The 14,181-nt window shown below is 44.1% G+C and overlaps 1 protein-coding gene across 1 annotated transcript in view; it reads left to right on the top strand.

The window, feature by feature from the left end:
* The window catches only part of LOC137357031 (meprin A subunit alpha-like), a 60,520-nt gene that overhangs the window by 31,904 nt on the left and 14,435 nt on the right, over positions 1–14,181 (top strand). The window contains exon 12 of the mRNA XM_068022977.1: positions 6,304–6,477. Within this exon, the coding sequence (XP_067879078.1) occupies positions 6,304–6,477 (174 nt within the window). The remainder of the gene's footprint in view (positions 1–6,303; positions 6,478–14,181) is intronic.

Here is a 14,181-nt window from a genome sequence, read left to right as displayed (position 1 = left end):
CACGGAATCATACCTTACAGACAATGTCTCAGACACGACCATCACCATCCCTGGGTACGTCCTGTTCCACCGGCAGGACAGACACAGCAGAGGTGGTGGCACAGTGGTATACAGTCAGGAGGGAGTTGCCCTGAGAGTCCTCAACATTGACTCCAGACCCCATGAAATGTCATGGAATCAGGTCAAACATGGGCAAGGAAACCTCCTGATGATTACCACCTACCGCACCACCACCCCCGCCCCACCCCTCAGCTGATGAATCAGTGCCATGTTGAACACCACTTGGAGGAAGCACTGAGGGTGGCAAGGGTGCAGAATGTACTCTGGGTGGGGAACTTCAATGTCCATCACCCAGAGTGGCTTAGTATCACCACTGCTGACCGAGCTGGCTGAGTCCGAAAGGACATAACTGCTAGACTGGGTCTGCGGCAGGTGGTGAGGGAACCAACAAGAGGGAAAAACAAACTTGACCTCATTTTCACCAATCTACCTGCCGCAGATGCATCTGTCCATGACAATATTGGTAGGAGTGACCACCACACAGTTCTTGTGGAGATGAAGTACCGTCTTCACATTGAGGATACCCTCCATCGTGTTGTGTGGCACTACCACCATGCTAAATGGGATATATTTGGAACAGATCTAGCAATGCAAACCTGGGCATCCATGAGGTGCTGTGGACCATCAGCAGCAGCAGAATTGTACTCAACTACAATCTATAACCTCATGGCCCGGCATATTCCCCACTCTACCATTACCGTCAAGCCGGGGGATCAACCCTGGATCAATGAAGAGTGCAGGAGGGCATGCCAGGAGCAGAACCAGGCTTACGTCAAAATGCAGTGTCAACCTGGTGAAGTTACAACCCAGGGCTACTTGCGTGCCAAACAGCGTAAGCAGCATGTGATAGACAGAGCTAAACGATTCCATAACCAACAGACACAGTGGCGCAGTGGCTAGCACTGCAGCCTCACAGCTCCAGCAACCCGGGTTCAATTCTGGGTACTGCCTGTGTGGAATTTGCAAGTTCTCCCTGTGACCGCGTGGGTTTCTGCCGGGTGCTCCGGTTTCCTCCCACAGCCAAAGAATTGCAGGTTGATAGGTAAATTGGTCATTGTAAGTTGCCCCTGGTGTAGGTAGGTGGTCGGAGAATTGAGAGAAGGTAGGGAATCTGGGACTAATGTAGGATTAGTATAAATGGGTGGCTGATGGTCAGCACAGTCTCAGTGGGCCGAAGGACCTGTTTCAGTGCTGTATCTCTCTATGACCAATGGATCAGATCTAAGCTCTGCAGTCCTGCCACATCTAGTCATAAATGGTGATGGACAGTTAAACAACTAACAGGAGGAAGAGGCTCCACAAATATCCCCATCCTCAATGATGGGGGAGCCAAGCACATCAGTGTGAAAGATAAGGCTGAAGCATTTGCAACAATCTTTAGTCAGAAGTGTTGAGTTGATGATCCATCTCGGCCTCCTCCTGATGCCCCCAGCATTACAGATGCCAGGTTCAGCCAATTCAATTCACTCCACGTGATATCAAGAAATGGCTGAAGGCACTGGATACTGCCAAGGCTATGGGCCCTGACAACGTTCCCACAATAGTACTGAAGACTTGTGCTCCAGAACTTGCCGTACCCCTAGCCAAGCTGTTCCAGTACATCCACAACACTGACATCTATCCAACAATGTGGAAAATTGTCCAGGTATGTCCTGTACCCAAAAAGCAGGACAAATCCAACCCAGCCAATTCCCGCCCCATCAGCCTACTCTCAATCATCAATAAAGTGATGGAACGTGTCGTTGACAGTGTGATCAAGTGGCACTTGCCTAGCAATAACCTGCTCAGTGACACTCAGTTTGTGTTCCGCCAGGGCCACTCAGCTCCTCACCTCATTACAGCCTTGGTTCAAACATGGACAAAAGAGCAAAACTCAAGAGGTGAGGTGACATCAAGGCAGCATTTGACCAAGTATGGCATCAAGGAGCTCTAGCAAAACTGGAATCAATAGGAATCAGGGGGAAAACTCTCCGCTGGTTGGAATTGTACCCAGCACAAAGGAAGATAGTTGTAGTTGTTGGAGGTCAATCATCTGAGCTCCAGGACATTACTGCAGGAGTTCTGATTGCAGTGTCCTAACCCCAACCATCTTCAGCTGCTTCATCAATGACCTTCCTGCAATCATAAGTTCAGATGTGGGGATGTTCGCTGATGATTGCACAATGTTCAGCATCATTTGCGATTCCTCAGATACTGAGTAGAAATGCAGCAAGATCTGTACAATATCCAGGCTTGGGCTGATAAGTGGCAAGTAACATTTGCGCCACACAAGTGCCAGACAATGACCATCTCCAACAAGAGAGAATCTAACCATCTCCCCTTGACATTCAATGGCATTACGATTGCTGAATCCCCCACTATTAACAACCTGGGAGTTACCATTGACCAGAAACTGAACTGGAGTAGCCTTGTAAATACCATGGCTACAAGAGCAGGTCGGAGGCTAGGAATCTTGCGGCGAGTAACCCACCTCCTGACTCCCTAAAGCCCATCTACCATCTACAAGGCACGTCAGGAGTGTGATGGAATATTCTCTACTTGCCTGGATCGGTGCAGCTCCAACAACACTCAAGTAGCTTGACAGTATCCAGGACAAAGCAGCCTGCTTGATTGGCACCCAATCCACAAACATTCACTCCCTCCACCACCGACACACAGTGGCAGCAGTGTGTACCATCTACAAGATGCACTACAGCAACGCACCAAGGCTACTCAGGCAGCACCTTCCAAACCTGCGACCTCTGCCACCTAGAAGGACAAGGGCAGCAGATGCATGGGAACACTACTACCTGCAAGTTCCACTCCAAGCCACACAACATCCTGATTTGGAACTATATCGCTGCTCCTTCACTGTCGCTGGATCTAAATACTGGAACTCCCTTCCTAATAGCACTGTGGGTGTACCTACCCCACACGGATTTGTAGCAGTTCAAGAAGGCAGCTCACCACCATCTTCTCATGGGCAATTAGGGATGGGCAATAAATGCTGGCCTAGCCAGCGACGCCCACATCCCATGTAACGAATGAAAAATCTGTCATAGTTTCAGAAACCACTGTTTCCGATGTCTGAACCTAACAGCTTTGAAACAGAGCACGATTTTTTTTTAAATAGCCGGTCTGAAAAAGGGAGACAATGGAAAATTTCTCATCTCTGAAATATATCCATGGACCAGATGGAAACCTTTGGCGGGCTGGATACTGGCCCCATGGGCCGTATGTTGGACATGATGTGTTCTATTCTTTTTTTCTAAGAAAAGCCTCATTAGTTTAGCCTGTAGCCTTCTTTTCAATGGGTTAGATTTAGATTAGATTAGAGATACAGCACTGAAACAGGCCCTTCAGCCCACCGAGTCTGTGCCGACCATCAACCACTCATTTATACTAATCCTACACTAATCCCATATTCCTACCAAACATCGCCACCTGTCCCTATATTTCCCGACCACCTACCTATACTAGTGACAATTTATAATGGCCAATTTACCTATCAACCTGCAAGTCTTTTGGCTTGTGGGAGGAAACCGGAGCACCCGGAGAAAACCCACGCAGACACAGGGAGAACTTGCAAACTCCACACAGGCAGTACCCAGAATCGAACCCGGGTCCCTGGAGCTGTGAGGCTGCAGTGCTAACCACTGCGCCACTGTGCCGCCCTGGAAGAAAAGAACAAAGAACAAAGAAAATTACAGCACAGGAACAGGCCCTTCGGCCCTCCAAGCCTACGCCGATCCAAATCCTCTATCTAAACCTGTCGCCTATTTTCTAAGGGTCTGTATCTCTTTACTTCCTGCCCATTCATGTATCTGTCTAGATACATCTTAAAAGACGCTATCGTGCCCGCGTCTACCACCTCTGCTGGTAATGCGTTCCATGCACCCACCACCCTCTGCGTAAAGAACTTTCCACGCATATCCCCCCTAAACTTTTCCCCTTTCACTTTGAACTCGTGTCCCCTTGTAATTGAATCCCCCACTCTGGGAAAAAGCTTCTTGCTATCCACCCTGTCTATACCTCTCATGATTTTGTACACCTCAATCAGGTCCCCCCTCAACCTCCGTCTTTCTAATGAAAATAATCCTAATCTACTCAACCTCTCTTCATAGCTAGCGCCCTCCATACCAGGCAACATCCTGGTGAACCTCCTCTGCACCCTCTCCAAAGCATCCACATCCTTTTGGTAATGTGGCGACCAGAACTGCACGCAGTATTCCAAATGTGGCCGAACCAAAGTCCTATACAACTGTAACATGACCTGCCAACTCTTGTACTCAATACCCCGTCCGATGAAGGAAAGCATGCCGTATGCCTTCTTGACCACTCTATTGACCTGCGTTGCCACCTTCAGGGAACAATGGACCTGAACACCCAAATCTCTCTGTACATCAATTTTCCCCAGGACTTTTCCATTTACTGTATAGTTCACTCTTGAATTGGATCTTCCAAAATGCATCACCTCGCATTTGCCCTGATTGAATTCCATCTGCCATTTCTCTGCCCAACTCTGCAGTCTATCTATATTCTGCTGTATTCTCTGACAGTCCCCTTCACTATCTGCTACTCCACCAATCTTAGTGTCGTCTGCAAACTTGCTAATCAGACCACCTATACTTTCCTCCAAATCATTTATGTATATCACAAACACCAGTGGTCCCAGCACGGATCCCTGTGGAACACCACTGGTCACACGTCTCCATTTTGAGAAACTCCCTTCCACTGCTACTCTCTGTCTCCTGTTGCCCAGCCAGTTCTTTATCCATCTAGCTAGTACACCTTGGACCCCATGCGCCTTCACTTTCTCCATCAGCCTACCATGGGGAACCTTATCAAACGCCTTACTGAAGTCCATGTATATGACATCTACAGCCCTTCCCTCATCAATCAACTTTGTCACTTCCTCAAAGAATTCTATTAAGTTGGTAAGACATGACCTTCCCTGCGCAAAACCATGTTGCCTATCACTGATAAGCCCATTTTCTTCCAGATGGGAATAGATCCTATCCCTCAGTATCTTTTCCAGCAGCTTCCCTACCACTGATGTCAGGCTCACCGGTCTATAATTACCTGGATTTTCCCTGCTACCCTTCTTAAGCAAGGGGACAACATTAGCAATTCTCCAGTCCTCCGGGACCTCACCCGTGTTTAAGGATGTTGCAAAGATATCTGTTAAGGCCCCAACTATTTCCTCTCTCGCTTCCCACAGTAACCTGGGATAGATCCCATCCGGACCTGGGGACTTGTCCACCTTAATGCCTTTTAGAATACCCAACACTTCCTCCCTCCTTATGCCGACTTGACCTAGAGTAATCAAACATCTGTCCCTAACCTCAACATCCGTCATGTCCCTCTCCTCGGTGAATACCGATGCAAAGTACTCGTTTAGAATCTCACCCATTTTCTCTGACTCCACGCATAACTTTCCTCCTTTGTCCTTGAGTGGGCCAATCCTTTCTCTAGTTACCCTCTTGCTCCTTATATATGAATAAAAGGCTTTGGGATTTTCCTTAACCCTGTTTGCTAAAGCTATTTCATGACCCCTTTTAGCCCTCTTAATTCCTCGTTTCAGATTGGTCCTACATTCCCGATATTCTTTCAAAGCTTCGTCTTTCTTCAGCCGCCTAGACCTTATGTGTGCTTCCTTTTTCCTCTTAGCTAGTCTCACAATTTCACCTGTCATCCATGGTTCCCTAATCTTGCCATTTCTACCCCTCATTTTCACAGGAACATGTCTCTCCTGCACGCTAATCAACCTCTCTTTAAAAGCCTCCCACATATCAAAAGTGGATTTACCTTCAAACAGCTGCTCCCAATCTACATTCCCCAGCTCCTGCCGAATTTTGGTATAGTTGGCCTTCCCCCAATTTAGCACCCTTCCTTTAGGACCACTCTCGTCTTTGTCCATGAGTATTCTAAAAGATCACAATGTAGCGCCCACTGTGCAATACCATCTGTGAATCCATAGATCACATTGTATGTTGTATTCTCTACTATTGTACAAGAAACAACTGCTGAAAGCTCCAACAATCCAGCATTTCCTCCATTATTGCAGTATTTAGTTGTGACTTTTTTTGAATAACACAAAAACCAGGCAAATGGTTAAGATGAAGACTGCACACCATTATGTTGTCTGACATTTTCTATTTTGATTTCAGGTTTCCAGTACTCAGGATTTTGCTTTTATTTATAGTGTTTAAGGTAGTTTGGGAGTCATTTGACATGACTACAGCTGTATGAATTTAATTACAGACAAAAATGACACCTTCTATTGGGACAAGCCTACACTCACTGGAACCTATGATTCTACTTGTGACTGCTACCGGAGTAGATCCTGGGGTTGGTCAACGTTCATATCACACAAGCAGCTTCAACGCAGAAGTTTCTTAAAAAATGAAGACCTCATTATTTTCATTGAGTTTAATGGTAAAGTAAATTTTCTTCCCTTATTTTCTTTCACTTCTGGTTGTTAAATTTTCCTCACAGACTTCATGATCTGCTTTAGAAATGCTAATTTCTGCCTGCTTCTTCTTCAGTATTAACAGTGAGTGACAACTATTTTGAGATAAAGCTGGTGAAAAATTAGATAAATGTGAAACTAGTAAATGCTTTTAAACAACGTGATGATTCCAGTGATAGGTAGAAGGGGAACACTTGATAATGTGATAAGGTGCCACATCAAAGGTTATTACAGAAAATAAAAGCTCATGGTGTACGGGGTAACATATTGGCATGGATAGAAGATTGGTTAGCTAACATGAAATAGAGAGTAGGCATAAATGGGTCATTTTCTGGTTGGCAAGATGTAATGAGCGGTGTGCCACAGGGATCTGTGCTGAGGCCTCAACTTTTTACAATTTATATAAATGACTTAGATGAAGGGACCGAAGGTATGGTTGCTAACTTTGCTGATGACACAAAGATAGGTAGGAAAGTAACTTGTGAAGGAGCTAAAGTTAGTGTTGGTCCGTTGGAGGATGAGACTGGGGATTAATAGAAGGGAACACAGAAATGGCAGAGACATTATATCAGTATTTTGCTTCAGTTTTCATGATGGAGGACACTAGTACCAGCCCAATAGTACCAGGTAATGCAGAGGTTATAGAAAGGGAGGAACTTAGAACAATCATCATCACTAGGGAAAAAGTACTGAGCAAACAATTGGGGTTGAAGGCAGACAAGTCCCCAGGGCCTGATGGCCTACATCCTAGGGTATTAAAGGAAGTGGCAGTGGAGATAGTGGATACATTGGTTATAATATTCCAAAATTCTCTGGATATGGGAAAGGTTCCAGTGGATTGGAAAAAAGCTAATGTAACGCCCTTATTCAAAAAGGGAGGGAGGCAGAAAGTAGGAAACTGTAGACCAGTTAGTTTAACATCTGTCGTTGGGAAATTGTTAGAATCCATTATTAAGGAAGTAATAACAGGATATTTACAAAGTCAAAATGCAATCCATCAGAGTCAGCATAGTTTTATGAAAATTAATTCATGTTTGACTAATTAGAGTTCTTCGAAGATGTAACAAGCAAAGTGGATAATGGGGATCCTGTAGGTGTTGTTTATCTGGACTTCAGAAGGCATTTGATAAGGTGCAGCACAAAAGGTTAATACACAAGGTAAGTTCACATGGGGTTAGGGGCAATTTATTAGCTTGGATAGAGGATTGGCTAACCAACAGAAAACAGAGAGTGGGGATAAATGGGTCTTTTTCTGGTTGGCAAGATGTAACTAGTGGGGTGCCACAGGGTTCGGTCCTCGGGCCCCAACTATTTACAATCTATATAAATGACTTGGATGCAGGGATAGAAGGTACTATAACCAAATTTGCAGATGACACTAAAGTGGGTGGGACAGTAAGTTGCAATAAAGAAATAAGAAATTTACAAGTGGATATGGATAGATTAGATAAATAGGCCAAAATTTGGCAGATGGATTTTAACGTGGATAAGTGTGAGGTTATCCATTTTGGTTAGAAGAATAGAAAGGCAAGTTATTATCTAAATGGAGAGAAACCTCAGAGTGCTTCGGTGCAGAAGGATCTGGGTGTCCTTGTGCATGAATTGCAGAAAACTAGTTTGCAGGTACAGCAGGTGATAAGGAAGGCAAATGGAATTTTGGCATTTATTGCTAAAGGAATAGAGTATAAAAGTAGGGAAGTGTTGCTGCAACTGTACAAGGCATTGGTGAGACCGCACCTGGACTATTGCGTACAGTTTTGGTCCCCTTACTTGAGAAAGGATTGAGTTGCATTGGAGGCAGTTCAGAGGACGTTCACTAGATTGATTCCAGAGATGAGGGGCTTGTCTTATGAAGAGAGATTGAGCAGCTTAGGCCTTTACTCTCTGGAGTTTAGACGTTGGCCGTTCCTTATTGGGCAGCACAGTGGCGCAGTGGTTAGCATCGCAGCCTCACAACTCCAGTGACCTGGGTTCAATTCTGGGTACTGCCTGTGTGGAGTTTGCAAGTTCTCCCTGTGACTGCGTGGGTTTTCGCCGGGTGCTCCGGTTTCCTCCCACAGCCAAAGACTTGCAGGTTGATTATAAATTGCCCCTAGTATAGATAGGTGGTAGGGGAATTGAGGGAAGGTAGGGATGTGGTAGGAATTTGGGATTAATATAGGATTAGTATAAATAGGTGGTTGATAGTTGGCACAGACTTGGTGGGCCAAAGGGCCTGTTTCAGTGCTGTATCTCTAAATAAATAAATAAAAATGAGAGGAGATCTAATTGAGGTAAATAAGATGATTAAGGGGATTGACAAAGTAGACATAGAGAGCATGTTTTCCTCTTGTGGGGCAATGTAGAATGAGAGGTCATAGTTTTAGGATAAGGGGTAGCAGATTTAAAACAGAGATGAGGAGAAATTACTTCTCTCAAAGGGTCGTGAATCTATGGAATTCATTACCCCAGAGTGCGGTGGATGCCGGGACATTGGGTAAATGTAAGGAAGAGATAGACAGATTTTTAATTAGAAATGGGTTGAAGGGTTATGGAGAATGGGCAGGAAAGTGGAGTTGAGGCCAAGATGAGATCAGCCACGATCGTATTGAATGGTGGAGCAGGCTCGAGGGGCTGAATTGCCTACTCCTGCTCCTAGTTCTTATGTTTGTGAAGAGGACATAAGGAGACTACAGAGGGATATAGATGGGTTAAGTGAGTGGACAAAGACCTGGCAAATGGAGTATAATGTGGGAAAGTGGGAAATTGTCCACCTAGGCAGGAAGAATAAAAAAGAAGCATATTATCTAATTGGTGAGAGATTGCAGAGCTCTGAGATGCAGTGGGATCTGGGTGTCCGAGTGCATGAATAGCTAAAAGTTAGTATACAGGTACAGCACGTAATTAGGAAAGCGAATAGAATGTTATCATTTATTGCGAGGGGAATTGAATACAAAAGCAGGGAGGTTATGCTTCAGTTATACAGGGCACTGGTAAGGCCACATCTGAAGTACTCTGTACAGTCGTGGTCTCCTTATTTAAGGAAGGGTGTAAATGCTTTGAAAGCAGTTCAGAGAAGGTTTACTAGACTAATACCTGGAATAAGTGGGCTGTCTTACGAGGACAGATTGGACAGGCTAGGCTTGTATCTGCTGGAATTTAGAAGAGTTAGTGGTGACATGATTGAAACATATAAGATCCTGAGGGGTCTTGACAGGGTGGATGTGGAAAGGATGTTTCACCTTGTGGGAGAATCTAGAATTAGGTAGGGGTCACTGTTTAAAAATAAGCGGTCGCCCATTTAAGACAGAGATGAGGAGAATATTTTTCTCTCAGTGGGTCATGAGTCTTTGGAATTCGCTTCCTCAAAAGGCGGTGGAAGCAGAGTCTTTGACTATTTTTAAGGCAGAGGTAGTTATCTGTTTGATAAGCAAGGGGGTGGAAGGTTATCAGGGGTAGGTGGAAATGTGGAGTAATCAGTTCAGCCTTGAACTTATTGAATGGCGAAGCAGGCTCGAAGGGCCGAGTGGCCTATTCCTGCTCCTAATTCGTATGTTCGTATGTTTGTATGTAGGTATGTTTGTACCACAAGAGCTCCAATTTCAAATAAACACACACCTATGAGGGATGAATTTGGATACATTTTATAAGGTGAAGAGTCTTTCTGGATGGAGGTATGGATTGGAGAACTGCTCCATTAAAACAAATGACTTAAAAATCTGAAACACCCCAAATTGGGTGCCCTGCGATCCACACCCGATTCTCTGATCCAGCTGTCTTGGTAAGCAAGACTGTATGGCAACCACAGACCTCCGCAAATGTACTCACTATTTATTAGTATTAAAAGGAAATGCACAATGATTAACATAATTCTTTTGACTATCTACAAGCCCTCTCATGATCTGGTGAGATAAATGTGTGGATGAATAGTCAACCTCCAACTTCACACATGTGCAACTTTGTTAAACATAACTACAAAGTGATATAAAGGAGTTGTTATATTACAGATAATGCTCTGTCTAGAGTGATGTGGAACCAACAGATCCGAGCAATACCACTAACTCTAAATGACTCTCTGATCAGGGAATACAGAGCTCTGTGCATTGCCAGTTAAATTTTAAGTGTTAAGAGAGAAACAGCTATCTCATTTCAGGATGATGTTTTGAAAGGGACTGCTTAGCAAGATGTTTTTTACTTTGCATTATTCTGTCTACAGCTATGTTGCAGCTATTGTGTTGCTGAAGTGGTATGAGATGAACTCCTGGAGATAGCCTTGTACCTCTTTCCTAAGAGCACTTAGATGACTTTACATCTAATTGTAACCACATATTTTAGGGGAGATTCTGTGATCAAGCCGTCTCAGTTGGCAACACAAGGAGACCAGACCAGGATATCGTGTGAATTTTCAGTCCATTGGTTTTAATTTTAATGGACAAAGGAGTATGGGGTGCACGCTTGCAGTTTCTCAAGATGTGCTCTGTACGACTGTCACAACCTGTACCAAAATCACTGAATCATTCCTTTCATGTCAGTGTGAAGCCAAAACTGCATGACAATGACTCAAACTGCAGAATAACTGTGTGACAATTGTCATAGTTCATCAAGTCTTGCTATATCTTCCTTGTTATTTACTGGCAAACTATGATACCCATAAGTGGACAAGGACCATAGCGATTCTATTTGCTTATTTGAAGAAAAACTTGCATTTATATAGCGCCTTTCAAAATCTTAGCATGCCCAAAGCACTCTACAATCAATTGTGTGCTTTTGAAGTGTAGTCACTTTTGTGATGTAGTGCTCAAGCAGGATTCCAAAGCATTTCAGAGATATATTTGATGGGACATCACTCCTTGCTTTGTCATAGAAGCTTCTTAAATTCTCTTCGAAGTAATTTATTCCACAGTCTTCTGCCTAATAAGTATTGGCTGGGAGATGTTTTGCTAAGGGTAAACTTTGAGCTGTGCCAAATTATTATTAATTAACTAACATGGTGACTGGAGAAAAGTCCAATCTGTTAGTTTATTACCCTAATTACCCTAGTAAAGTTCAGACAATCTTCAACTATGAAACTTTAAAACCAACAACAGTAATCTGTATGAGGTACTGGAGTCCAATCACTGTCCGTGGAACTGTATTCCAGCAAGAGTCAGCACTTTCAGGAGAGATGGCAAGGAATATACTGGGAGGAAAAAGAGGAAAGAAATTGGATAGCTCCTGAAAATGAGCATAGGGATCGTGATGGACAATTAACCCATGTCGGTTGAATGAAATGGAGGCAGCATGCCAACTTCATGCTCTCTGCTCATTATAATGATTTCTGTGTGCGACTAGCACTCACTTGACTCTTTATTGGCTGCATACATCAGCAAGTGTCCTAAAATTGTAACTTCCTGGCACCTCTTAAAGGGGAGCCACATTGTGACTGAAGCAGGTGCAGGGAGTTGTGCAAGAAATGAATCTGGCCTGGAAAACAATGACAGGCAGACCATGGGAGAGAATGGGCTTTTCGGAAGCTGCACTGGAGACCTTGGTGGAGGAGGTAGAAAGGAGGAGAAATATCCTGTTTCCGCAGTGGGGACAGCAGTCTCTCCAGGCATATGGTCAAAAGGCAGTGGGACTAGATAGCATGAAGATCAATACCAGGAGTCAAGTCCCGAGGATCTAGATGTAGTGCCACATGAAGATCTATTACCTCAAACGAGTGATCAAGGAATGCATCTTTCTGCCAACTGCACCATTTGTCTCAGCCACTCCTCAATTCACCACATCCCCCTCACTCACCTACCAATAATCTCTACCAATCAGGACTCAGACCTGACATTCATATGCTTCACCTCATCCTCACACACTTAACACTGCAGCAATCCTCACACCCATATCTCACACACTGTCAGCTATTCTACCTTGACAGCCACATCACCCAAACATCTGTGCGTGCATTCGGTGGCACCCTGCACCATGGGGAATTCTGCAATCCTAGTAAAGTCGCATGCTCGCTCTGCCTGCTGGTCTCTGGCAAGTGTCACGACCGAGACAGGAGGAGTGCACTGTTTATTCTAGTTTCACTTCTCCAGAGGTCACAACATATGTTTAAATTTTCCCACTTACCGATATGGTCAATCATATACTCTATTTTTATCCCAGAATAAAGCACATTAACCAGGTTTCTTTAATAAACAGCATAATTATCAGTTTATTATAAAACAAGTCTTAACCAGTAATGAAGTAAAGCATAAACACACAGATTGAAATATTAAAGTTCCCCTTTTACCTTAGTCCCTCATACACACACACATACATACATACGTACACCGGTTAACCGGACAAATAAATGGATTTTTGTTTAGAGCTCTGTTACAAAATAACAGACAAAAAAAAAACACTTATACTGAATACTCATTAATTCTTGAAGAAAAAAAGAGAAGATATGGAAAGATGTCCTTTGTTTTGGTTTGGTGTCCCAAATGCATCTAGACAACTGTCATTGGAATTTTCCCAGAACAGTTCTTTCCAGGTGATGTTGAAGGTCAGTTTGGGAAGGCATTCCAAGAAATGCAGCTACTGAGGCTTCAGACAGACCTTACAGCAGAAACGCGGCAACAGGGGTTTCAGCTCCCACACATTCGATGCGCAGGGTTTCTTCAAATACAAGAGGAAACAGGAGACTCACACACTGGACATGCAGGGTTTCTTTCCAAGAGAGAGAGAAAGAGATGAGCTGGGTTTTCTTGGCAGGCAAAAAACAACTGTCTTCCAAGCAGTTTACACTCCAACTGTCTTTTTTAAAAACCATTTTCCATGTACCAACTCAGTGTCCAAAGTGAAACCATAAACAATGTCATAAAAGACAGGCCTCCTGACCTCTATAATTCATGACCTGTCACTTCTCTGCAAACATCTTTCCCCAAGTCAAAACAACAAGCTCCCTGCTGGTATTTTATCTGAAAACAGGTGCCTTCCAGCAAGGGTTTATTTACAAGCCAAGTCCAGGAACCTCTGGTGACTTCTTTTTAAAAAAACATGAAGAACAGCATCTCTTCAAGCTTCCAGATGAACCAATGTCTATAATTCAACTATAAGTCCTTAAAAACATATTTTACAAAAAATAGAAGCACACTCGTAACACAAGAAAGAATGAAACGTGGCTGGCTCTCAATGAATAAAGAGCCTCAGTGAGCTCCCTTACACATTAGATGGCAAAAAGCCACACACATGAAAGTTATCTTCACAGACACTGACAATGTGGTCTTTCCCCTGCTGTGAGGTTGCAGCAGTTGGCAGATTTCAGTGTGGACATTCTTATTGAAGCGCAGACATCTCACACACTGAGCGGCATTTCTGATGGGAAACCGGTCAGGCTAATCAGGGTACACCCTCTTAGTGAAGACGAGGGCCTGATGGAAAACACGGAATGGGCTGTGGCTTTGATTGCAGTAAGAGTACAACCAGGGAAGCTTACTATGGCCAGTGCAGGAAAAGTTAATAGGATTCCTGAAGGTTATTAGGGTTTTGTATCTGAAGGGAAAGTAACCCCATATCCTTCGAGTGGGGCCAGCAAGCCCATAGTGATTCTCAAGGACACAGGGGCCACCAGATCCCTTTAACTGGGAAAAGGCCTGACCTTTCTGCCAGAGAGTGCAGTGAACACCAAAATGGTGGCGAATGGTATTGGAGGGCAGTGTATGTCTGTA

Source organism: Heterodontus francisci, chromosome 3, assembly GCF_036365525.1.
Source record: "Heterodontus francisci isolate sHetFra1 chromosome 3, sHetFra1.hap1, whole genome shotgun sequence".
In the NCBI taxonomy this organism is placed as follows: domain Eukaryota; kingdom Metazoa; phylum Chordata; class Chondrichthyes; order Heterodontiformes; family Heterodontidae; genus Heterodontus; species Heterodontus francisci.
The sequence above is the reverse complement of the archived record's forward strand: the minus strand, read 5'-3'. Positions and strand labels throughout refer to the sequence as shown.